Source organism: Budorcas taxicolor, chromosome 2 (assembly GCF_023091745.1).
Source record: "Budorcas taxicolor isolate Tak-1 chromosome 2, Takin1.1, whole genome shotgun sequence".
Classification (NCBI taxonomy): Eukaryota; Metazoa; Chordata; class Mammalia; order Artiodactyla; family Bovidae; genus Budorcas; species Budorcas taxicolor.
In genome coordinates this window covers 155,436,694-155,463,384 of record NC_068911.1, presented here as the reverse complement: position 1 = coordinate 155,463,384, position 26,691 = coordinate 155,436,694, and the positions used below count along the sequence as shown (strand labels likewise).

General features: G+C 41.1%; 1 protein-coding gene across 1 annotated transcript in view; it reads right to left on the bottom strand.

Moving 5' to 3' along the window:
• MOGAT1 (monoacylglycerol O-acyltransferase 1) overlaps positions 1-26,691 on the bottom strand; it is a 29,973-nt gene that overhangs the window by 1,101 nt on the left and 2,181 nt on the right. Inside the window, exons 2-5 of the mRNA XM_052635889.1 lie at positions 15,644-15,822; positions 14,866-15,070; positions 7,959-8,133; positions 7,210-7,409 (exon numbers count right to left, since the gene is read on the bottom strand). Coding sequence (XP_052491849.1) covers positions 7,210-7,409; positions 7,959-8,133; positions 14,866-15,070; positions 15,644-15,822 — 759 coding nt within the window. The remainder of the gene's footprint in view (positions 1-7,209; positions 7,410-7,958; positions 8,134-14,865; positions 15,071-15,643; positions 15,823-26,691) is intronic.

Below are 26,691 nucleotides of genomic sequence, written 5' to 3'. Positions count from 1 at the left end.
GGGGACTTATATTTCATTTGTATTGTGCCAGTTTTCTACAATGAGAACGCATTAGTATTACCTGTATAATTAAAAAATGGACTAATTTTTTTAAACCTAGCATTTATATAATAAATAACTTTTACCTCACTTGTCTCAGATTAAAGACTAGATACACATGGCTGTGCCACCCGCTCTTCAGTCCTCTCTGCTGTGCATTGCGCCCTCTGCTGGCCTGATGCTGCTACTAATGCCAAGAGCTGCAAACGTGCAGAACATCAATGGCTGAGCAGCAAACTGCTTATCACTTTTGGTCAGCTTCGGCATGAGATCAAGCGGGGCTGTAGTAACAGAATGGCACTCGTAGGACTTCCTTTGCCTACGTGGAGTCTCCTCATGCTACCTCCAAGGCTCAATCCATGTCAGTAACAAAGCGTGATTAGTTAAACAGAAACCAGAGAAAGAGGAAGTGATAAATAACTGCAGAAAGAAGTGTGATAATAGTATGGGAGGTTAGGGAGTACAAGGAAGGGAATGATACAGACACAAACACACACAGAGGTATCATAATGCATCATATATTAAGATCTATATTTACATACAAGGTTATATATAATCTATCCATCCTATGTGTGTGTGTATATATATATATATATCCTCACAGCAACATTAGTATTCTCAGATTGCTATATTTTTAGCTAGATATAGCCTCAAGAAGCTGATATAGAGTTTTCCTTGAAAGCTTGGATGTCAAACATATATAGTAGGCAGCAGTCCTTTGTGCTTCAATGTAAAAGTATCACCATCAGTTGTGGTTGCCTTTTTTTTCCCCCTACATGGTTTGTGAGATCTTAGCTCCCCAATCAGGAACTGAACCCAGATCCAGGGCAGTGAAAGCACCAAGTCCTAACCAGTGGGCCACTAGGGAATTCCCATGTCAGTTGTGGTTGAAATACAGACTAGGAGAGACTGAAAATTGATGGAAACAGGAGCTGATGTTGCACAAGAGGCACCAGGCTAGACCACATCCAGGGCTTACTCCCCAGCAGGTACACCCAGCTAGCAAGTAACTTCCTCTCTGACCTTAATTTTCACATGTATAGGATGAAAGTCATATAGTCAAAGCTATGGTTTTTCCAGCAGTCATGTATGGATATGAGAGGTGAACCATAAAGGCTGAGTGCCAAAGAACTGATGCTTTTGAATTGTGGTGCTGGAAGACTCTTGAGAGTCCCTTTGGATAGCAAAGAGATCAAACCAGTCAATCCTAAAGGAAATCAACCCTGAATATTCATTGGAAGGACTGATGCTGGAGCTGAAGCTCCAATACTTTGGCCACTTGATGTGAAGAACCGACTCACTGGAAAAGACCTTGATGCTGGGAAAGATTCAGGGCAGGAGGAGAAGGGGAGGGACAGAGGATGAGATGGTTGGATGGCATCACTGACTCAGTGGACATGAGTTTGAGCAAGCTCCAGGAGATAGTGAAGGACAGGGAAAACCGGCATGCTGCAGTCCATGGAGTTGCAAAGAGTCAGACGTGACCTGGTGACTGAACAACAATAGGATAAAAGAATAGGTGATCTTGAGGCTTCCTTCATGGCTCAGACAGTAAAGAATCTGCCTGCAGTGCAGGACGTCCAGGTTCAATCCCTGGGTCAGGAAGATCACCTGGAGAAGGGAATGGCTACCCACTCCAGTATTCTTGCCTGGAGAATGCCATGGACAGAGGAGCCTGGCAGGTTATAGTCCATAAGGAGGCAAAGAGTCAGACATGACTGGACAACGAAGCACACACACATTTCTAGCTCTTACCTTTGTTGTTGTTTGACCCCCACCCCCACCCCCCCAAAAATGAGAAATTTACAGGCATAGTGAGAAATCTACCTGTAAATCTACTAGCAGATTTGTGGTTTCATAGAAATGGTTTGTTTTCTTGTGAAATTATCATGGAGAGAGATTAAATGCAACTATTCTGGGTGGGAGGGGGGATTTATAGTGATACAGGGCCTACGTGGTCTAAGAAGAGGAAGTCTTTTATTTTGCTCCTAGATTACTCAGATTGTTGTTGTTCCGTCTCTAAGGTGTGTCAGACCCTTTTTGTGATTCCATGGGCTGTAGCCTACCAGGCTCCTCTGTCTATGGGATTTCCCAGGCAAAAATACTGGAGTGGGTTGCCATTTCCTTCTCCAGATCTTCCTAACCCAGGGATCAAACCCACATTTCTTACATTGGCAGGCAGATTCCTTACCACTGAGCCACCTTGGAAGCACTTACTTCAACTAGGACTTGTGAATTCTGAATTGCTGAGTCCTATTTCCTATAAGCTAACCTATAGTTCATTTCAATCCTGTTCTTTTCCTACTAATAGTTTTATTACATTTCAAAGAGCTCAAACATGCCCACATACATTGAATTTATCATCATAAGACTTTCCCCTTTAAACTGTACTTGTCTTTTTCTTATTTAACCTGTAGAGAAAATGAGATGCTAAACATTTCCAAACTTCACATACATACATACATACACAAAAACAAACAGAAATAGACATACACAGAAACCAAAGCGAATTAAGGTTTAAACCCAACACTTTTGCCCTTCATTACTAAACTAACCCAAAATTGGATTGGAGAGTAAGAAACCTTTCTAATTACTTTTTAGGGATAAAAACAGAGGTAACAAAAGAAAAACATGCAAATCTGAGAAGCACCTTCGGAGCCCTAGAAGATCATAATTCCCTCTTTCCAGAAAAAGGAGATTTTTACTACTAAGGAGAAGAAAGCTGTTTCAACATGAGACTGGGTTAGTTGCAGACTGCTGCATGACTCCCTCTTTATAACACAAAGGAAAAACCAGTTGCATTAGTTTATTCTGGAGGTAGAACTCACTGCCCTGGAAAAAATCAGCTAAAATCTACTTGTGGCAGAGTTGGGAATCAGCTCTCATTTGTGTTTTGTTGCTTTTTATAGCTAGCATGCTCCTTTGTTCCATTTTCCGATTCCATCCAATAGTTCAGGATTAGTTATGTCTTTATTGCCTTATGTAGCAGTCTTGCTCTAATTTCTGTGATACTGTGCTGTATTTCCCTAGATGAAGAATGAGCAGCTTCATGAGTTGTATTTTCAGCTGGAAAAGAGCTTGGAGATGTCCATTATTTTCTTCTCATTGAGGCAATGAGTAGATCTTTCACAATAAGGAGTCTTTGTTCTATTTTTCTGTGATTATGAAAATTCTGCCGAGTTTCTCTCTCTAATGGTCTCACATAGGAATTCCTTTTTCTTTAGATGCTACATAGCCATACACTAGAGAGACCAGGCAGAGATCTGGGCAAAGTAGGGTTGGGAAGAGTCAAAAACTGGGTTCAAGTACAACCTCTGGCTTATAATGGAGTCTCATGCCCAGTGCAGGCGTGTGTGTGTGTGTGTGTGTGCGTGACACACTCATTAACATTTACTGAGCACTTAATATGTTGTACGGGGCACCATACCAATCCCCTTATTACTATCTCTCAGGTGGCACAGTGGTAAAGAATCTACTTTTCAATGCAAGAGAAGCAAGAGATGCAGGTTTGATTTCTGGGTCAGAAAGATTCCCTGGAGGAGGAAATGGCAACCCACTCTAGTATTCTTGCTGGAAAATTTCATGGACAGAGGAGCCTGGTGGGCTACAGTCCGTGGGGTTGCAAAGAGTCAGACAGGACTGAGTGATTGAGCGCAACAACAATCCCCACTTTATAATTAAAAGTTAGATTAGGTTCCTCTTTCTTTCTTTCTATTGGGTTGACCAAAAAGTTTGTTCAGATTTTTCAGTACGATGTTATGGAAAACCTTAAAGAACTTTTTGGCCAACCCAATATTTCAGAAAAATCCCTTAGCTGTTTTATCCCTCAGGGTAGACTAACTAATTGAAACAAAATGGACTACTCTTCTCCTCAAGTGGGATCCAAACCAGTTTTATTTAAATAAGGTACATTCCCTTCCCTAACTTTTTTTATAAAAACAATTCAAACCTATAGAAAAAATACAATAAGCACTTGCATGCCCTTCCTCTAGACTCACCAATTTCAAACATTCTGCACACACATATATACACACTCAGTATGTATATAGGTATACACATGTATTATTATTTTTGTTTTTTGTAGAACCATTTGAGAATAAGTCATAGACATCATTGATTCGATCATGCTCATGCCATAAAGACAAAGACAAACTACTCATGCCATAAAGACAAAGAAAATTTTAAAAACTAATCCAGTTTAAAGTAGACTAATGAAATATGAAAATTAAATGCAATGTATGATCCTGTTTTGGGAAAAAATACTGCCTTTCACCAAAACCCACAACTAAAAAGGAAGTGACTGTGGCAACTGATGAAATTTGAATATGGAATGTACACAGTTAATAGCATTTAATTGATGTTAAATTCCTGTATCCTACTGATACTATGAAAGAGAATAATCTTGTTCTTAAGAGAGATACATAAAAGTAATGAGGAACAAATGGTCATGTTGTCTGCATTTACTTAAATAGTTCAGTGACAACAGTAACATAAAGTGTATTTGTGATATTATTAGAGAGAGAAAAAAACTGTAGCAAAAATGTTAACAAGTGGTGAGTCTACGAGAAAGGAACATAGGAGTTCATTTTACTACTCATGAGACTTTTCTGAGCATTTGAAATTTTTCAACGTGAAATTTTAAAACTTAAAACCAACACCTAAATATTTTACTTTCTTGCTCAAACAACTTTCCATCACATAACCGGTACAGGCTCTACAACTTGAACTTATTAGTAAATTGAGGGACTTTCCTGGCGGTCCAGTGGTTAAGACTTTGCCTTCCAGTGCAGGGGGTGAGAATTTGATCCCTGGTCAGGAAGCTAAGATCCCACAAATCTCACAAACAAAAACCAAAAACATAAAAACAGAAGCAATATTTTAACAAAGTCAATATAGACTTTCAAAATGATCCACATCAAAAAAATCTTAAAAAAATATCATGCATGTGTGCGTGCTCAGTCATGTCCAAATCTTTGTGGACTGTAGCCCACACCAGGCTCCTCTCCGCATGGGATTTTCCAAGCAAGAATACTGGAGTGGGTTGCCCGTTTCCTTCTCCAGGGGATCTTCCTGACCCAGAAATCGACCTCACATCTCCTGTCTTAGCCGGCTGGTTCTTTACCACTGAGCCACCTGGGAAATTTATTTAAAATTTTTGTTACTACGTACTTGTTTGATTTCTGAAAACTTGAAAATTACAATCAGACAGACCTAACTAAAGACTAATTTGTTGATTCACAAATGTGTCTTGAGCTCCTACCCTGAGAGCGCTGGGGACACGGCACAGAACAAAGAGCAAAATCCCCGTCACCTGGAGCTCTTTGAGGCAGAAACAAAGAAAAAGCAACATTCTTGCAAGGAACTGGGACTTTTTACAGCTGTTCTTGAAGTCTAAACTCACTTCCTTTTTCTCTCCCAGTTGATGGGACATTGAAATCAGCTTCTCTCTATTACTATGTAATAAAATACAACATATGTGAACAGTTTTTTCTACTTTGATAAACTGATAACTCAGATAAAATATGTAAATAACATACTTGTGACACATGTAGAGAAAATACATGGTAGTTTCTTTATAAATTATGTCCAATGAGAATGACCCTGAAAAATCATATCGTGTAACTTCCCTCATATCCCCCCAAAATACCAATGACCATACTTTGCATGTATGGGATCAAAACTAACATTTTGACAAAAAAATGGAACCACTTATCTTGAAAAATATAACTGCAAGCTTATCTCAGTATTCCTATTACATTGATAAATCAACTGTTAATATTCCATTTGAGTTAAAAACAGCATTTTAAAAAATGGCATGTGACTGCATGAGAAATGCAAAGCTGTTACAGACCGACAGCAGTGAACTCCCATTCCAAGGGAATAGATCTAAAAAAATGTTTGAATTTCATGTAATGGGCCACTCATGGTGAAATTATTACTTCCATTTCATATGTGTATATAGTCTGGCTAATTTGCTATTAGCAATTGACTCAGCGCTTTCTCCTTTTCCACCCTCCAAACCCCTTTTCAACCTCAGGAGCAATTATTTTCCTCCTCTGTTCTTCTATTAACATGGTTGTTACCTTCCTCCCCTATCTCAATGCTCCCCAAACCCAAACATGCCATTTTTAAAGCGCAAATCAGTCTGCGAGTGAGTGCTCAGTTGATTTAGTCATGTCTGAGTTGGTGATGGACATGGAGGCCTGGCGTGCTGCAGTTCATGGGGTCGCAAAGATTTGGACATGCCTGAGCAGCTGAACTGAACTGAACTGACCCTTTGCATCTCTCTAGACTGTAGCCTTGGAGAAGGCAATGGCACCCCACTCCAGTACTCTTGCCTGGAAAATCCCATGGACGGAGGAGCCTGGTAGGCTGCAGTCCATGGGGTCGCTAAGAGGCGGACATGACTGAGCGACTTCACTTTCACTTTCATGCATTGGAGAAGGAAATGGCAACCCACTCCAGTATTCTTGCCAGGAGAATCCCAGGGACAGGGGAGCCTGGTGGGCTGCTGTCTATGGGGTTGCACAGAGCTGGACACGACTGAAGCGACTTAGCAGCAGCAGCAGACTGTAGCCTGCCAGGCTCCTCTGAGACTCCAGGCAAGAATACTGGAATGGGTTGCCATGCACTCCTCACGGAGATCTTCCCAACTGAGGGATTGAACCCATATCTCCTACATTGCAGGCAGATTCTTCACCCACTCAGCCACCTGGGAGGCCCTATATTAGAATACCTATAAATATACCTAGTTGGGAAAAAAAATGCTTTGTGGTAGAAACTGATGCCTATGAACTAAACCTGATGAAGACATCTATTATAGACAAATTTTCACAAGAGACTCTGATGTATTCAAAGACTTGCTATGTTATCATCTTCTAGTACAGAGAAATAGATTCAGCATAGAGTATTAGGAACTCCATTTCTAAAATTGGATTCTATTTGGAGTGCAATAACAATATTTTTGAATGTAGTGGATTCCCATTCAAATGGAAAATATAATCATTTCATAAATAAAAGGCATACTGTAAAGGAAGGTCAAATAATATCTATAGGACTATTATTTTAGGAAGGGCTTACTCAAAGCTACTTCAGTAACAATAAACATTGCTCAAAGTAAGATAATCCTTTTGCTCAGTTTAACAAGCCTCCAGTATTTGATGTACATACCAACAGTGTGAAGGTGCTTCCTATAGGGGATTAGGCCAAAACTGTACTGAAAAATTCCTCTGGCGTAGAACAGTGGCAAAGCAAATCCCATCATCTTCTGTAGTTTCTCCTGCACATTTCGAAGCCATGATCCTTTGGGGTTGCTAACTTGACTAAATAGTTCATTTTCACCAAAAGAAAACACTGGCACCAAATAAGCACTGGAAATAACAAGGAGGAAGAATAAGCATTTTCAATGAAAAGGATTTAAATATTTCATTTAGCCCTGCTGACCTGCAACAGATTCCTCACAATTGTTTAATGTCCCCAAGCCTCCTTGGAGTGCTAAGTTTATATTCCATGGATTGAAACTGAATTACTCCTGAAGTCCTTTGGGGAGATACCTCAGCAGTCTTAGTGATTTGTGGGATTTTATTCTATAGAAAATCAAGGTTCCAGAAGTTTCTTTTTCATTTCTGGTTTTGGCCATGGCTCATTTGTTCATTTGGTTGGAAATCTATACTGTGCCTATGAAATTTTGTATTTTGCTTGTTTTGCTCTTATAGACAAGTTGAATGGCTGGATGCCATGACACTGAGTTATCTTAGAGGGACGGTTGTCTTCTATTTCCCATAAACATTCACATCTGTATTCATTGGAAGGTCAGTGATGAGGTCTGTCTTTAAGGGCCAGAAAAATTACTTCTTCGAATTCACTTAATAATGGGTTAGCTTCCCTGACACAGTTGCCTGAAATGAAAAGCCACTTACCCATGGGTCAAAGCAGTTTTCACAAATCCCTTCCGCTGGCGGATGAACAAAGTGAACTTCCCAGGATGGGCATCCAGTGATTCCTCTGCGCCCCCGAGCACAATGACTGAGATGTTTCCACCTCCCTCTTTGCTTAACACGTGGGACACACTTTTCTTGGAAACTGAGACTAGCCCTTAGTGAATAAAACAAAAGGCGTTAATTAATTGCCCTTTAACATTCTTACCTTAAGAATCTATAGCAACAGTTCCATCCTTTTTGGCATCAAGGACTGGTTTCATTGAGTTTCATGCAGTTTTTCCATGGGCCAGGGGGATGGGGGGTGGTTTGGGGATGATTCAAGTGCATTCAGACTGGTTCCAAATAGGAAAAGGAGTACGTCAAGGCTGTATATTGTCACCCTGCTTATTTAACTTATATGCAGAGTACATCATGAGAAATGCTGGGCTGGATGAAGCACAAGCTGGAATCAAGATTGCTGGGAGAAATATCAATAACCTCAGATATGCAGATGACACCACCCTTATGGCAGAAAGTGAAAAAGAACTAAAGAGCCTCTTGATGAAAGTGAAAGAGGAGAGTGAAAAAGTTGGCTTATAGCTCAACATTCAGAAAACTAAGATCATGGCATCTGGTCCCATCACCACATGGCAAATAGATGGGGAAAAAGTGGAAACAGTGGCTGACTTTTATTTGGGAGGGCTCCAAAATCACTGCAGATGGTGACTGCAGCCATGAAATTAAAAGATGCTTGCTCCTTGGAAGGAAAGTTATGACCAACCTAGACAGCATATTCGAAAGCAGAGACATTACTTTGTCAACAAAGTTCCATCTAGTCAAGGCTGCAGTTTTTCCAGAAGTCATGTACGGATGTGAGAGTTGGACTATAAAGAAAGCTGGGCGCCAAAGAATTAATTCTCTAGAACTGTGGTATTGGAGAAGACTCTTGAGAGTCCCTTGGACTGCAAGGAGATCCAACCAGTCCATCTTAAAGGAGATCCCTGAGTGTTCATTGGAAGGACTGATGTTGAAGCTGAAACTCCAATACTTTGGCCACCTGATGCAAAGAGTTGACTCATTTGAAAAGACCCTGATGCTGGGAAAGATTGAAGGCAGGAGGAGAAGGGGATAACAGAGGATGAGGTGATTGGATGGCATCACCAGCTCAGTGGACATGAGTTTGGGTAAACTCTGGGAGTTGGTGACGGACAGGGAGGCTTGGTGTGCTGTGGTTCATGGAGTTGCAAAGAGTCGGACAAGACTGAGTGACTGAACTGAACATTTATTGTGCACTTTATTTCTAGTATTATTACATCTGCTCTATTTCAGATCATCAGGCATTAGAACCTGGAAGCTGGGGACCCCTGATTTATGGCACTAACAAATATTAAACAAAATTTCCTACACTGCTGATATTTGGAGCACTGTGTGGGTTTATAATTTTTCCATAGCCAAATCTTTGGTAATAGATCCCATCACTAAGATCTAACATTTTGCCAGGTGATGGGTTAGATCTTTAAAATGTCACTTGATCATTACTAGGTCTACCAGTTGTTTGAGTAAGTTGTGTACTGCTCAGTTCTACAGACTCCACTCATATTGCACTTTAAGTAAAAGGCGTCTCCTGAAGTTGTTCAGTGCACAACCTGCACAGCTGTATGTGGCAGTCTTGATCATTACCCTGGCAGATCCTTGCTCAGAACCAAACAATATACCCTCCAAGAGGTTGCACTGATCTTCTGTACACCAATGATTTGTTTTCAGGTACTCTATATGGATTTTTATTTCTCAAGCATGGACTTATAATGTAAATGGTTTCAAAAAAATTCAGACATCTGACAAATAACCTGTATCAACTGCTAAATCTGTGCATGGTTCCAAAATATCTAGTTTGACTTTGGTAAATTGTTTAAGACATAAGTTACATAACTGTTCAGTCTTTATACGAGGCTTCCCATTTAAAAATAAGTTTAAAGACTCCTTTTCAGATTTTAATAGCACAATGTACTCTTGGAGGAAAATACTATGAACTCTTGGAGAAAAAGAATAAAGAAAACACAAACAACTCATGACCCATAATTCAGAGATAATCCCTTCTTAATGTCTTATTGTTTCCTTCCTTTCTTGATTTTATCCCCCCCCTTTTTTTTAGTCATAAAATAATGTGCTAGCTTTATCAAGACATAGCACTTCATCTCTTAAAGGAAATTACATGCTCATTTTACTGTGCATTTCTATTGCTGAGGGAATATAAAATAAGGACAGGATTCTGAAAAACCAGCTACTCTCTGCAGAGAAGAGGCAGAGGAGAGTGGGTTAGAGGGTAGAGAACCTGGGCACAGAGGGGTGTGAACTCTCGTTGAGTTCAGGGCATGGCCTTTCTGCTCTGCAAGCCCTGAATGGGCACAGAGGCATCACTTTCACTGAAAAGAGAGCCCCTTGGATTTTCAGACACCTGGCAGTCCTCTCTTGCCTCTGTCCACTTCTCAGTTTCCTCCTGAGGCTTCCCTTCTTCAGACCATGCTTAAAAGTTGGTATTTCTCAGGGCTGTTAGGGACTAAATGTTTATAGTCCTCCAAAATTCATATGTTGAAACTCTAACCCCTAATAGGATGGTATTAAGAGGTTGGGGCCTTTGGGAGATAATTAGTTCATAAGAATGGAGGCTTCCTGAATGGGATTAATGTCTTTTTAATATTTATTTATATATTCTAATTAATTTATTTCGCTGCTCAGGGTCTTAGTTGCAGCACTCAGGATCTTTAGTCGTGGTATGAGAACTCTTAGAGGCAGCATGCAGGATCTTGTTCCCTGACCAGGGATCGAACCCAGGCCCCCTGCATTGGGAGCGTGGAGTCTTAGCCACTGGACTGACAGGGAAGTCTCAGGATGAATGGTCTGATAGGAAGAGGACAAACCTAGTTTGTTCTCTCTTTCCACCACGTGAAGATACAACAAGATATCTATCTGCAAACCAGCACATGGGCCATCACCAGACATCAGATCGTCCCAGCCTTCAGACTGCGAGAAATAAATTTCTAGTGTTCAAACTATCCAATCTATGGTATTCTCTTATAGCAGATAATGTCTTTAACCTCATCTCTCCACAAGGATTCAACTACCACTCACGTGTGCTGAGTTCTCCCAAACCCATCCCCAGGGAGTTTTTCTCCTGAGGCTCCAGGCCTACACCTCCTGTTGCTCCAAGGACATCTCTACCTCAACAACTTAGAGACACCTCAAACTCCATGCTTCCCAACCCAGTGCATGAAATTCTTCCACAAAGTTGTTTCTCTCCCAATATTATTTATCAAAGCGATTGGGAGTGTCATCTATCCAGTCCCCCAAGTCAGAATGTGGGTTCCTTCCATATACAGCCCCCTCTTTTCAGCCACCATGTTCATCACTCATTCACTCATGCATTCATTCATTCAAAAACACTTACTGAACATTTGCTACAGGTAAGACACTGTGCCAGATGCTGATGAGACAGTGAAATACAATTGCTGCCCTCATGCGGCTGAATCAGTCACTAAATATTGTTGCACTGTGTGTGTGCTCAGTCACGTCCAACTCTTTGCAACCCCTTGGACTGTAGCCCACCCAGGCTCCTCCAGGCAAGAATCCTGGAGTGGGGTGCCATTTCCTCCTCCAGGGTATCTTCTCGAGCTAGAGATTGAACCTGCATCTCTTGAGTCTTCTGCATCAGCAAGTGAATTCTCTACCACTGAACCACCTGGAAACCCCAAGTTTTGTAGACTCTGTCAGCTATTTTTCATATCGATTCCTTGTTCTCTAGTTCCACTACCACAGCCACTGTGCCAGTTTAGCCCTTATCACCTGTCCCCTGATGACTGAAATAGGCCTTTTCATCTTCAGTCTCCAGGCTCATCTCTAACTTATTTCCAAGCTGCTGCCTGCATGACTTACTGTGCAAAATCCTACCTGATCCCTACTTTGCTCAAAATCCCTCACAAGTTCCTCATGGCTAACCTACAAGAAAAAAAATCTAAAGTGTATATATCATAGATAAGGCTGCTATGATCTGATCTCAACTGCATGCTAACCCTTAATGAGTAGACATAAAGAAACATGAACCTTGAAACACATCGTGTACTCTAGCCAACATCAGCTGAGTACAGATTTACCAAAATGCGCCAAGAGAAATGGCATGGACATGGAACATGCAAAGACTTATAGCCACAGAAATCTTGGTAAGAGTAAAATACCATCAGCAGAGGATTTCTGAAATGCAATGGGTTACTCAGGGCTTCCTAAGGTACAGAATCTCCGTGGTAAAGAAGCGACTTGCCAATGCTGGAGACATGGGTTCGATCCCTGGGTTGAGAAGATCCCCTGGAGAAGGAAATGGCAACCTACTCCAATATTTTTGCCTGGAGAGTCCCATGGACGGAGGAGCCTAGCATGCTGTAGTCTATAGAGTCGCAAAGAGTTGAACACAACTTAGCAACCAAACAACAACAATGGGTTCCTTACTAAGTGAGGTCTGGGGCACATGGCTGTCTGTCTTTCCCCACCCCAAGAGAGGCAGCCACCAAGGCAGGTGCAGAGTAGAGGGGCAGCTTTGGGCCGGGGCAGTTCTAGGAGGCCAGTTCTATGAAGGGATGCTGCTGCTGCTGCTAAGTCACTTCAGTTGTGTCCGACTCTGTGCGACCCCATAGACGGCAGCCCACAAGGCTCCTCTGTCTCTGGGATTCTCCAGGCAAGAATACTGGAGTGGGTTGCCATTTCCTCTTCCAGTGCATGAAAGTGAAAAGCAAAAGTGAAGTCACTCAGTCGTGCCCGACTCTTAGCGACCCCATGGACTGCAGCCCACCAGGCTCCTCCATCCATGGGATTTTCCAGGCAAGTGTACTGGAGTGGGGTGCCACTGCCTTCTCCGATGAAGGGATGAGAACTCCCTAAACTTAGAGACAAGGACAGTCCAAACTTCCCCTGGCTACAAGTTTGGATGTTTTTATTTAGCTTTAGGACATTTCAGGTGACAGCAACAGGAAAGATCTCATGATGTCATGAGCCAGTGACAGTTGACCAACTTCACCTCAAATGCCAGTTCTAGAAAACAACAGTGGCACCACGTGGACAAAGACCCTATCGTTGGTTATCTGTAGTTGACATGGCCTTCAGGAGGGTATACCTTCATCTCTCCGGCCACAAATTTGCCACACCTGCTTCCAATTATATTACCCAAACTCACCTGTGGCTATAGTTCGAATCAGCAAACAGTATAATGTAAATGGCTCTTGCCTACTGGCTCAGATGGTAAAGAATCTGCCTGCGAAGAGGGAGATCTGGGTTTGATCCCTGGGTTAGGATCCCTTGAAAAAGGGAAAGGCTATCCACTCCAGTATTCTTGCCGGGGAAATCCCATGGACAGAAGAGTCTGGCAGGCCACAGTCCATGGAGTCACAAAGAGTAGGACATGACTGAGTGACTAACACACACACATAATGTAAATATAGTTCTGGGATGTTTTGAAATTTAAAAAAAAAAAAGACTTTTCCTTTTAACTTTCTTCCTTTTATAAAACTCTAACCCAGCATCTACAAAAGAGGAAAGAGAAGGGATTCCCCCCCCCCCCCCCCCAGGCCACTTAGTTCTGGAGCTGGGGGTTAGTTCGCCCTCTAGTGGCCAGATGCAGGGACAGCCTAAACTGGACACTGAGCCCAAAGTTACATGTGTGAAGGTCCATAAACAGAACCTGGAAACCCAGGCAAGGATGTTTAGTGATTTCCCACAAGCTATCTAATGACAACAGAGAGTTGAGAAATTAATAAGAAGTAATCAAAACCTTAGGAGACCATGAGCAATTCTCTCTCTGAATATGCTCTGATCCTGAAATTACAATTTTCCCAAGAGATTATCCATTTTTCATTATGTCCAAGAAATGCAAAGACAATAATAATTAACCTACACAATGATCATAAACATAAAGCTCTTTGTAAGTTACTATAGCTCATGCTTAGTAAATTGGTCAAGTTGGAAAAACCAAATAAATTGAGCCTCTTAAGTTGAAATAAGAGCTATTAAGACAATCTTAGACTTCTGGACACACTCATATATCTTTACAGCATTTTTACTGAATTTTATTCTCAGAATTGGGAGAATTATGGTTTCTCTAATCTGAAAGTCTTCCACTAGTTCAGAGTAGCAGAGTAAAATTTCTGAGCCAAGTTGTGCTTAATTTGGGAGGAAAAAGACAGCAGATTCAGTGTGGCCATTATTCCAAGACACATTGGAGGACATTTTCAATTTCTAATATTCATAAAAGCAGACAAAGCACCTCTCCAAAGTACCATTTATTACTTATTTGCTCCAAGCCTGATTCTTTCTTTCTCATCTGGTTACACAAAATGCATTCATTAATTTATACTTTCATTGAATTCACATCTTTTGGACATTCCTAAATACCAGGTACTATGCTATATATTATGCTAGTTATTTGGTGACTTATGGGGAAAAAAATACAGTCTTGTGGCTCAGACAGTAGGGAATCTGCCTGCAGTACAGGAGACCCAGGTCCTATCCCTGGGTCGGGAAGATCCCCTGGAGAAGGAAATAAGGACATGGCAACCCCCTCCAGTATTCTTGCCTGGAGAATCCCATGGACAGAGGAGCCTGGCGGACTACAGTCCATGGGGTCGCAAAGAGTCGGGCACGACTAGGTGACTAGCACTTTCGCTTTCTTTCTGTCTTCCTCGTGTTTCCAGTCCGGTGGGGGAAAGCAAGAACCACCCAAACAGTATATGAAGTGTGAGACAGGGATAAAGACACAGAGTTAAGTTGTACTCTAAGAAACCCTAAACCTGGTTGGCTTGAGAGAGGACATTTTGTGTGGTCCTGCCACCCCAGAACACTGTGGAAACAGTGATCTCCCTTCACTTACCAATACTCAACGCATATTCCCGGAAGAGCGGACACCGGAACCAGTGCGGCAGCACGTGAAGATAGGAGGTAAGGCCAGGAAATAGCTCCTTGAAGGCGGAATAATTTGTACAAAAGTTTCCAAAGGCTCCAGCCACAAGCACTCCATGGGGGTGAAACCCAAATATGTAGTTGTGACTCGGATCCAAATCCTGGGTTTTGATGAGCTACAGTGCGTTTATGTTGACATAAAAAAACAAAATGTTGCCCGATTAGTTTCCAAGAAGAAACAAAAGGATGCAGTTCTATATTCAAGAGAAAATGGGAAACTTGACTCGTTTTAGTTTCCTGGGATAGTGTGCCTTAGTCTCTCAGTCATGTCGGACACTTTGAGACCTTACTGATTGTAGCCCACCAGGCTCCTCCGTCCATGCAAGAAGACTGGAGTGGTTTGCCATTCCCTTCCTCAAGGGATCTAGGGATGAACCCAAGTCTCTCCTGATCTAGGGATGAACCCAAATCTCTCCCATTGCAGACAGTTTCTTCGCCATCTGAGCCGCCAGGGAAGCCCTCCCGGGGGTCGGTGGGGAGCGCTGTATTCACATTTTTCAACTGTGTCCTGAGCCCTTCACACACAGCCTGCTACATTTTGTCAATTTAGCTTAGACTCCATTTAATAACTTGGGCTGAATTTCAGGCTCTCTTCCTCTAAAAAGGGAAAAGCTTGAAAAATGTGATAAAAACACATTTGCATTTTTTTCTCAGCGCAAAACCATAGTATGTAAAACAATTCTACTCACATGAATTGGAAAATAGTCCTTAAAGTACCTCCAAATGGCCCAGCTTCTGACCCATTCGGATCTTCTGCCTCCTTGCTCTGGGGTTTGCCAGTCAAAGTAAAACCATGTCAAGTAAGGGAGGTAGAGGAACCAGTAGTTGCGTATGATCAGGAACACGGTAATTCCGAGGCATACCCCTGCTGTAAGAAAGGGGAAGACCTCAGAAACTGGGGTCTGTTAGAATCTGCCCACTGTACATACAATCACTGGTTCAAGGTGTTGTTGTTGTTGTCGTCGCTAAGTTGCTAAGTTGTATCTGAATCTTTGCGATCCCATGGGCTGCAGCATGCCAGACTCCTCTGTCCTCCACTATCTCCCAGAGTTTGTTCAAATTCATGTCCATTGAGTCAGTAATGCTATCTAACCATCTCATCCTCTGTTGCCCCCTTCTCTTCTTGCCCTCAATCTTTCCCAGCATCAGGGTCTTTTCCAATGAGTCGGTTCTTCGCATTAGGTGGCCCAAGGTAGGAGGATCTAATATTTTCAAAGTATGTTTAACTGAGCCTCAGTTCAACTGAGACAGTGTAACAAGACAGCAATGTATAGTATGACTTAACATTTCTTGGATGTATAGTATATGGCAACTTCTATATTGTGGGCTTCACCAAAATATTTTTAAGTTTAATCTTCATATAGCCACAACATCATAGAAGCAGCCGGAACATTCCTAATGTCGTTTTTTTTCCCTTTTTTCCTGGGCTTCAATTTCTTTGTTTTTTTAAAGTCTAGAAAGTAATTTTTCACAAAACGGTATAATTTAGAAATGAGATACATTTTTTACCTTTTTATTTTCGCATATAGTTGATGAACAATGTTGTATTAGTTTCAGGTGTACAGCAAAGTGATACAGTCATACTTATACGTGTCTGCATGCTTGCACGTGCTTGCTAAGCTGCTTCAGTCGTGTCCTATGGACCACAGCCCACCAGGCTTCTCTGTCCATGCAATTCTCCAGATAAGAATACTGGAGTGGGTTGCCACTTCCTCCTTCAGGGGATCCTCCCAACCCAGGGATTGAACCCTCATCTCTTACGTCTCCCACACTGGCAGGCAGGTTCTTTGCCACTAGCACCACCTAGGAAGCCCAATACTTGTGTCTATTCTTTTTCAAATGCTTTTCCTTTTTAGGGTATTACATAACATTGAGCTAATGTACTTTTTATAGTAGGGAAAATTGCAACTTAAGGAGGTTAAGTGAATTGCTCAAGACACACGAATTGTAAGTGGCTGACCCATCTAAATTCAAGGTCCATTATCAAAGCCCATGACCCTACCCCACCACCCCACTGCACCCCCAATGTGGAGGAACTGTCGTTGACAAGACGGATGCAGAAAAGTTCCTACTACAAGTGTTCACCTTGATTGAGTGGTTATTCATCATATGCCCATGTAAAGGGCACATTCCACTGAGAAACTTCATTTTCAGGAACTCTATTGCCAGAGATAGAAATAAAAGAGAAGAAACTCTGTCCCTTAGCTCATCTACCACTTCTTGCAACATTTCACGGCAAAGCAATTCTAATTATTTGTGCACCTAATGATGTAGACTCAAATAGATGAAGCAGGAACTGATAAAACTTGACCTGGGCAATAGTGACAAGAATATTTGCCTTTAAATAATACATTAAGCTAAGCTACACATTTTCTTTTTATGTCGATGCTGTGCATGCCTGCAAAGTCGCTTCAGCCATGTCTGATTCTTTGTGACCCCATGGACTGTAGCCCACCAGGCTCCTGTCCATGAAATTATCCAGGCAAGAATACTGGAGTGGGTTGCCATGCCCTCCTCCAGGGGATCTTCCAGACCCAGGGATCGAACCTGGCTCTCTTATGTCTCCTGCGTTGGCAGGTGGATTTTCTTTACCACTAGCGCCACCTGGGAAGCCCACATGTCTATGCTATGTGTCAGATTTTTTAAAAAATTATAAAAAGAAAAAGATATCAATGGGGAAGAGCACAGAGACGTAAAGCCTGGCACAGAGTAAATGCTCAAAAAATGCCAGCCATTACTACTACTCTAAGGAGTAGCATTGCCTCTTTCTCCTTTATTATGTGCTGAGTCACTAATCTTGTGCTGACTTTATCTCCCAGCTCCTATCCATTCTCAACTTTGTTCCAGTGGTTGAGGCACCACACTTGCCCTGCCACAGTGTGACCAAAAAAATTTAGTAAACAAAAGGAGAACAATAAGAATAATAAAAGAACAATGATGGTGAGAGCAGCTGTTTTGCCCCTTTCCTATTCACCCAGTTATGTCCCCTTCTAACCTTAAAAGAACCTAATTATAGGAATGAGATCACTAAGCCACTGAAACTAACTCCAGACTTAGGCTCTCCTGAATGCACACCATGCTTTGCCTCACCTGTTGATCCTTTCCCTAGATAAAAAGAAGCGCAAATGAAGAATTACACAATTAACAAAATAACTAGCTCTCTACCCCCAAGCAATACTGCAGGCAGATCATACAGGCAAGATACTATCTGAAGAGTCAGCCAGGCTGTCCTCAAGGAGAATGATGTAAAACTCAACCTCCTGCCTGGATGATTCACTGGGATGCTTCCCCTCCCACATTTTCCCCTTTAAGAGTCATCATGGCTGAGCACAATCTTCAGAGCTGGTCTCTGGACACGAATCCACCTTCTCCCAGGTGCTGGCTTTCTTTATTGAAGAACGTTTCCTTTCTTCTGACACTTGTCTCTTGAATTATTGGCTTACCAGCTGAACCTAGTTTTGGTAAAAAGTGGCATATAGGAAACTCCCAAATAAATGTTAGTTATCAGCCACCACTAACTGTTTGAGACCTTTATAAATACCAGTTTCATATGGCTCAACCCAGTTTTTTATTTCCCAGTGCTTATATTATCTTGATAAAAAATTTTAAAACAGGTAAATAACAGGAAAGGAATATGACAAAACATTTACAATAGGTATCTCTGGGTGAGAAAATGGACTTTCTCTAGTCTCTTCTAAAAGTTCTTCTATTTTCTAATAACTAGCATGAATTATCTTATAATCAAAACCTCTTTTAAAAAATTAAATAAAATGATTCCACTAAAGGGAACAAAAGTAAATGAAACTGCAGAATAAGTCTACTTATGTAAGAATATTTTCATCTTTAACATGATTTTATTAAATTAACATGAACAAATCTCATCAGAAAAACACTGAAAACTTGTGGAAGTTTATTTATTTGCATTAAATAGTGACCAGTGACCAATATTAAGAAATTATTAAAAATATTTAATTTGTATGGGTACCATTTCCACTTGTATCTAAGAAGTTTTCATTTACCCCCATAAAAACTATTTCTACACTTATTTTAGCCATTTAGCATAGTATAGAGAAAGAAGAGAATTCAGAGGCAAACAAATCCTTTAGCACATCACATTCTTTTCCTTTTTATTCCTGAGGCATTGTGTTTCAAAACATCAATCAGTGCCATCTGCTGAGTATAAGACTGCAATTTTAACATTCCTCTAATTTTTAAAATTCTTGCTTTAAAAAAACTTCACTTCCAGAGTTTCTTAGGATGAGGATGATGCTAAAACACAAATCTAAGAAACCCTTGAAGAATTTTGCACCCTAATATTCCTCATATGTGGGTCTGCTCTATATTGCCTTTTAAAAGTACCTACTTATAAGGATTCACACTTTTCTTGGTTAAAGATAAATTCATTATTGGAACTGTTTCTTTGCCCAGTGAAGTCAAATTATAACAAGGATTCAGTTGAAACCAGTCCCATTTTCATACTATTTCAGAAAGCTTTACAAGCTGAAGGACAAAAGAAACAAATAATTTGCATAGCTACAAACTAAAAACCACAAAGATAATCCATGATAGAAGAGGCAAATAGTGTTCATGTAAGTCCAAGAATCCAGTACAAATCACTAGAGTGAACATTAAAACGTGCTCCCTCAAAATCTTCCAAATTAAGGGAGATTAAAAAGATGTAATTTAATACATGTAGATTCCTTTGCTATAAAGGACATTAGTGGGGCAACTGGTGAAATATAAATAGGGCCTCTGGATTAGGTCATAGTTCAGTTCAGTTGCTCACTCATGTCTGACTCATTGAGACCCCAGGGACTGCAGCATGCCAGGCCTCCCTGTCCATCACCAACTCCTGGAGTTGACTCAAACTCATGCCCATTGAGTTGGTGATGCCATCTGACCATCTCATCCTCTGTCGTCTCCTTCTCTTCCCTCCTTCAATCTTTCCCAGCATCAGGGTCTTTTCAAATGAGTCAGTCAGGTCATAGTACAGCATCTTTGGATTTGGACACAATCACAGAAAACTAACCAATCTGATCACATGGATCACAGTCTTATCTAACTCAATGAAACTATGAGCCATGCTATGTAGGGCCACCCAAGACAGATGGGTCATGGTGGAGAGTTCTGACAAAATGTGGTCCACTCGAGAAGGGAATGGCAAACCGCTTCAGCATTCTTGCCTTGAGAACCATGAACAGTATGAAGAGGCAAAAAGATGTGACAGTGACAGATGAACTACCCAGGTTGGTGGGTGCCCAATATGCTACTAGAGAAGAGCGGAGAAATAACTCCAGAAAGAATGAAGAGGCTGAGCCAAAGCAGAAACAATGCAGAGTTCTGGAGGTAATAAAGTCTGATGCTGTAAAGAACAATATTGCACAGAACCTGGAATCTTAGGTCCATGAATCAAAGTAAATTAGCAGTGGTCAAACAGGAGATGGCAAGCGTGAACATTGACATTTTAGGAATCAGTGAGCTAAAATGGATCCAAATGGGTGAATTTAATTCAGATGACCATTATATCTACTACTGTGGGCAAGAATCCCTTAGAAGAAATGGAGTAGCCATCATAGTAAACAAAACAGTCTGCAGTACTTGGGTGCAATCTCAAAAATGACAGAATGATCTGAGTTCATATAAAGGCAAACCATTCAATATCACAGTAATCCAAGTCTATACTCCAACCACTAATGCCAAAGATGCTGAAGTTAAGTGGCTCTATGAAGACCTACAACTGCTACTGCTATTGCTAAGTCACTTCAGTGGTGTCTAACTCTGTGTGACCCCGTAGACAGCAGCCCACCAGGCTCCTCCGTCCTGGGGATTCTCCAGGCAAGAATACTGGAGTGGGTTGCCATTTCCTTCTCCAACGTATGCAAGTGAAAGTGAAAGCGAAGTTGCTCAGTCGTGTCCGGCTGTTTGCTATCCCATGGACTGCAGCCTACCAGGCTCCCCCGTCCATGGGATTTTCCAGGCAAGAGTACTGGAGTGGGGTGCCATTGCCTTCTCCAAGACCTACAACTAACTAACACCAAAAAAAGATGTCTTTTCATCATAGGGGACTGGAATGCAAAAGCAGGAAGTCAAGAAATACACCTGGAGTAACAGGCAAGTTTGGCCTTGGAGTACAAAATGAAGCAGGACAAAGGCTAACAGAATTTTGCCAAGAGAACACACTGGTCATAGCAAACACCCTCTTCCAACAGCACAAGAGAAGACTCTACACATGGACATCACCAGATGGTCAGTACCGAAATCAGACTGATTATATTCTTTGCAGCCAAAGATGAAGAAGCTCTATACAGTCAGCAGAAACAAGACCAGGAGCTGACTGTGGCTCAGATCATGAACTTCTTATTGCCAAATTCAGACTTAAATTGAAGAAAGCAGGGAAAACTACTAGACCATTCAGTTCAGTTCAGTCACCCAGACTCTTTGCAACCCCATGAATGACAGCACACCAGGCTTCCCTGTCCATCACCAACTGCCGGAGTCTACCCAAACCCATGTCCATTGAGTTGGTGATGTCATCCAACCATCTCATCCTCTGTCATCCCCTTCTCCTCCTGCCCCCAATCCCTCCCAGCATCAGGGTCTTTTCAAATGGGTTAGTTCTTTGCATTAGGTGGCCAAGGTATTGGAGTTTCAGCTTCAACATCAGTCCTTCCAATGAACACTCAGGACTGATTTCCTTAGGATGGACTGGTTGGATCTCCTTGCAGTCCAAGGGACTCTCAAGAGTCTTCTCCAACACCACAGTTCAAAAGCATCAATTCTTCAGCCCTCAGCTTTCTTTATAGTTTAACTCTCGCATCCATACATGACCACTGGAAAAAACCGTAGCCTTGACTAGACAGACCTTTGTTAACAAAGCAATGTCTCTGCTTTACAGTAGAAGTGACAAATAAATTCAAGGGACTAGACCTGATAGAGTGCCTGAAGAACTATAGATGGAGGTTCATGACATTGTACAGGAGGCAGTGATCAAGTCCACCCCCAAGAAAAAGAAATGCAGAAAGGCAAAATGGTTGTCTGAGGAGGCTTTACAAATAACTATGAAAAGAAGAGAAGTGAAAAGCAAAGGAGAAAAGGAAAGATATACCCATTTGAATGCAGAGTTCCAAAGAATAGCAGGAGGGATAAGAAAGCCTTCCTCAGTGATCAGTGCAAGAAATAGAGGAAAACAACAGAATGGGAAATACTAGAGATCTCTTCAAGAAAATCAGAGATATCAAGGGAATATTTCATGCAAAGATGGGCACAATAAAGGACAGAAATGGTTTGGACCTAACAGAAGCAGAAGATATTAAGAAGAGGTGACAAGAAGACACAGAAGAACTGTACAAAAAATATCTTCACGACCCAGATAATCACGATGGTGTGATCATTCACCTAGAGCCAGACATCCTGGAATGTGAAGTCAAGTGGACCTTAGGAAGCATCATTACAAACAAAGCTAGTGGAGTTGATGGAATTCCAGTTGAGCTATTTCAAATTCCAAAAGATGCTGCTGTGAAAGTGCTGCACTCAATATGCCAGCAAATTTGGAAAAGTCAGCTGTGGCCATGACTGGAAAAGGTCAGTTTTCATTCCAATCCCAAAGAAAGGCAATGCCAAAGAATGCTCAAACTACCACACAATTGCACTCATCTCACATGCTAGTAAAGTAATGCTCAAAATTCTCCAAGCCAGGCTTCAATAGTACGTGAACCGATAACTTCCAGATGTTCAAGCTGGATTTAGAAAAGGCAGAGGAACCAGAGATCAAATTGACAACATGTGTTGGCTCATCAAAAAAGCAAGAGACTTCCATAAAAACATCTATTTCTGCTTTACTGACTATGCCAAAGCCTTTGACTGTGTGGATCACAACAAACCATGGAAAATTCTTCAAGATATGGAAATACCAGACCACCTGACCTGCCTCCTGAGAAATCTATATACAGGTCAAGAACCAACAGTTGGAACTGGACATGGAACAACAGACTGATTCCAAATCGGGAAAGGAGTATGTCAAGGCTGCATAATGTCACCGTGCTTATTTAACTTATATGCACAGCACATCATGAGAAATGCTGGACTGGATGAAGCACAAGTGGGAATCAAGATTCCTGGGAGAAATATCAATAACCCCAGATATGCAAATGACATGACACTTATGGCAGAAACAAAGAAGAACTAAAGAGCCTCTTGATGAAAGTGAAAGAGGAGTGTGAAAAAGTTGGCTTAAAACTCATCATTAAGAAAACAAAGATCATGGCTTCTGGTCCCATCACTTCATGGCAAATAGGTGGGGAAACAGTGTCAGACTTTATTTTTAGGGGCTCCAAAATTACTGCAGATGGTGACTGCAGCCATGAAATTAAAAGATGCTTGCTCCTTTGAGAAAAGGTATGACCAACCTAGACAGCATATTAGAAAGCAGAGACATTACTTTGCCAACAAAGGTCCGTCTAGTCAAGGCTATGGTTTTTCCTGTGGTCATGTATGGATGTGAGAGTTGGCCTATAAAGAAAGCTGAGCACCAAAGAATTGATGCTTTCAAATTGTCGTGTTGGAGAAGACCCTTGAGAGTCTCCTGGACACAAGGTGATCCAACCAGTCCATCCTGAAGGAAATCAGTCCTGAATATTCATTGGAAGGACTGATGCTGAAGCTGAAACTCCTATACTTTGGCCACCTGATGTGAAGAACTGACTCACTGGAAAAGACCCTGATGCTGGGAAAGACTGAAGGCAGGAGGGGAAGGGAACAACAGAGGATGAGAAGGTTGGATGGCATCACTGACTCAATGGACGTAAGTTTGAGTAAACTCTGGGAGTTGACAATGGACAGGGAGGCCTGGTGTGCCGCAGTCCACGGGGTCTCAAACAGTCTGACACAAATGAGCGACTGAACTGTGGAGTAACAGAAATTAAAAACAAAAATAAACAAAAGGGATCTAATTAAACTTAGAAGCTGTTTCACAGCAAAGGAAACTATAAACAAAGGGAAAAGATAATCCTCAGAATGGGAGAAAATAATAGCAAATGAAAAAACTGACAAAGGATTAACCTTCAAAATATACAAGTAGCTCATGCAGCTCAATACCAGAAAAACAAACAACCTGATCAAAAAATGAGTAGAAGACTTAAACACACGTTTCTCCAAAGAAGACAGTTCAATTCAGTCACTCAGTCGTGTCCGACTCTTTGCGACCCCATGGACTGCAGCACACCAGGCCTCCCTGTCCAAAGACAGATAGCGTAATAAACATACGGAAAGATGTTCAACATCTCTCATTAGAAAAATGGAAATCAAAACTAGAAATCAAAAGTTCTGGGGATGTAATGTATAGCATAGTGACTATAGTTAATATTGTATATCTGAAAGTTGCTGAGAGTAAATTTTAAAGATCTCATCATAAGAGAAAAAAATTGTAACTGTGTGGTAATGGATGTTAACTAAACTTGTGGAAATCATTCTGCAACAGAGAAATCAAATCACTACTTTGTGTACCTAAAACTAATACAATGTTGTAAGATTGAAAGACAAGCACTTTACATTTATCTCAAGGAAAGAGTATTTGATTGCATGACTAAATGAAACAATTTGCTATTTTAAAAAATATATTTCAAGTGCTATTGTTAATAGTTTAAACTCATTTCCTGATGGTGGAAAGAAAAATGCATGCCAAGATCTTCATTTAGAGATTTTAAAAGAGATTTTATTAACTATAAAATTTCTGTCACCATTGAAAGGAGATATTACAACTCTTTAAAATAATTAAAATGGAAAGAAATAAGTGTTTATCCTTATCTTCCCTGTAAGAAAGGAATTGTAGGGTAAGCAATGGCCATGGATGATTAGGAAAAATTATTCCTAGTGTAAATTCTAGCTAATATGTGAAGAAAGAATGAGATAATATGAAAATTACCATTTTGTAGTCCCAAATAAAAGTTAAGTTAGTCAAGGATCATTAACAGAGACTAGGTGAAACGTCAATGGTCAATGGGGAACTTTTATCTGCAGCATGTCAATTACCAGCCCTCACATTACTTCTTACCTGGACTCACTGACCACTCTTAGACACTAATAATGGGACAACTGGACATTACATGGATCTGACATAACGCGACATGAGCACCCAGCAACACCTTGGAATAGGACTGGCAAAAACGTTTCACCTAAATCTCATCGAGGTTTTAGCTCCAACTTCTACTTTAGAAGAAATACAGAGACTGATGCTGAAGCTACAATACTTTGGCCACCTGATGTGAAGAGCTGATTCATTGGAAAAGATCCTGATGATGGGATTGAAGGCAGGAGGAGAAGGAGACGACAGAGGATGAAATGGTTGGATGCCATCACAGACTCAATAGACAGGGGTTTGAGCAAACTCCGGGAGATGGTTAAGGATAGGGAAGCCTGGCGGGCTGCAATCCATGGGGTTGCAAAGAGTTGGACACAACTGAGCGATTGAACAACAACAGAGAATTGAGGAACAAGTTAGCCCTCCAAAACAGCAGAGGAATCCTGAAGGTATCTTGCAGAACAGATAACCTGGCTTCTTTAGTGCTTCGCTGACAAAACAAATAGGGCAACACTGTTCTAAATTAAAAGACATTTAAAAATTAAATGCAACCCAGGGGGGTTTGTTTGGATTCTGATTCAAACAAATCACCCACCAAAGTGTATTTCTGGCTCAATTTCAGGAAAGCTGAATATTAAGTTGACTTAGATGATTTTAAGCAATCACTGTTAATTATGCCACATGTAAAACATAATTTTATAATATGTAGACTAAAGTACTTTGGATTAAAATACACGATTCACTTTAAAATAGTTTTGCAAAATAGATAAGACTAGTATAACATATTGTTAAAATAATTATAAATCCAAGTAATGGGTATATGGGAATTTACACACTTATTTCTAATTTTCTGTGTGTTTGAAATTTTTCATAATTTCCAAAATATACAATATAAAAGAATAGTACAGATGTCAAATGTGTGCAATAAATGTATTTAAATTGTCTGTCAAGACTTACAGACTTTGAGAAGGAGCTTATGGTTTGGTTACCTGCTTATGGGATGGGGATGGGTGAAGATGGAACCATAGGGCGAAAGCATAATTAGGGAGTTTGGGGTGGACATGTACACACTGCTATGTTTAAAATGGACAGGCAACAAGGTCCTACTGTATAGCACATGGAACTCTGCTCAGTGTTATGTGGCAGCCTGGATGGGGAGTTTGGGGGAGAATGGATACAAGTGTGTGTATGGATAAGTCCCTTCGCTGTTCACCTGAAACTCACAACACTGTTAATCAGCTACCCCAATACAAAACAAAAAGTTAAAAAAAAACAAACAGCCTGTCAAGGCACTGTAGTCTGATTCAAATTAGGAGTGGTGGGCCATGTCCAATCCACTCAGATGCGGTAAGTGGAGCTCTACCACTCACCTTGTGACCTTCAACAATTACTACACCTCCAAGCTCTATCTTCAGAAAATGAGCTCAGGGTAGCCCCTACCTCTAGGGTTGCTGTGGGGATTTACCTACATGAATAAATACAAATAGGAGACATGGGTGACATAGTGAAGATGTTCAAGCAGTATTTATGCCTTCCCTGGGCCTGGCACATGCTGGGTGCTCCCTCACTGAGCCTATGGACTGGGATGTGTCAGGGAGGAAGACATTTTCCCCTACCTTCCTAGGTTCTTCTGGCTGGTCTAAGAATTAAATTGACAGGAGA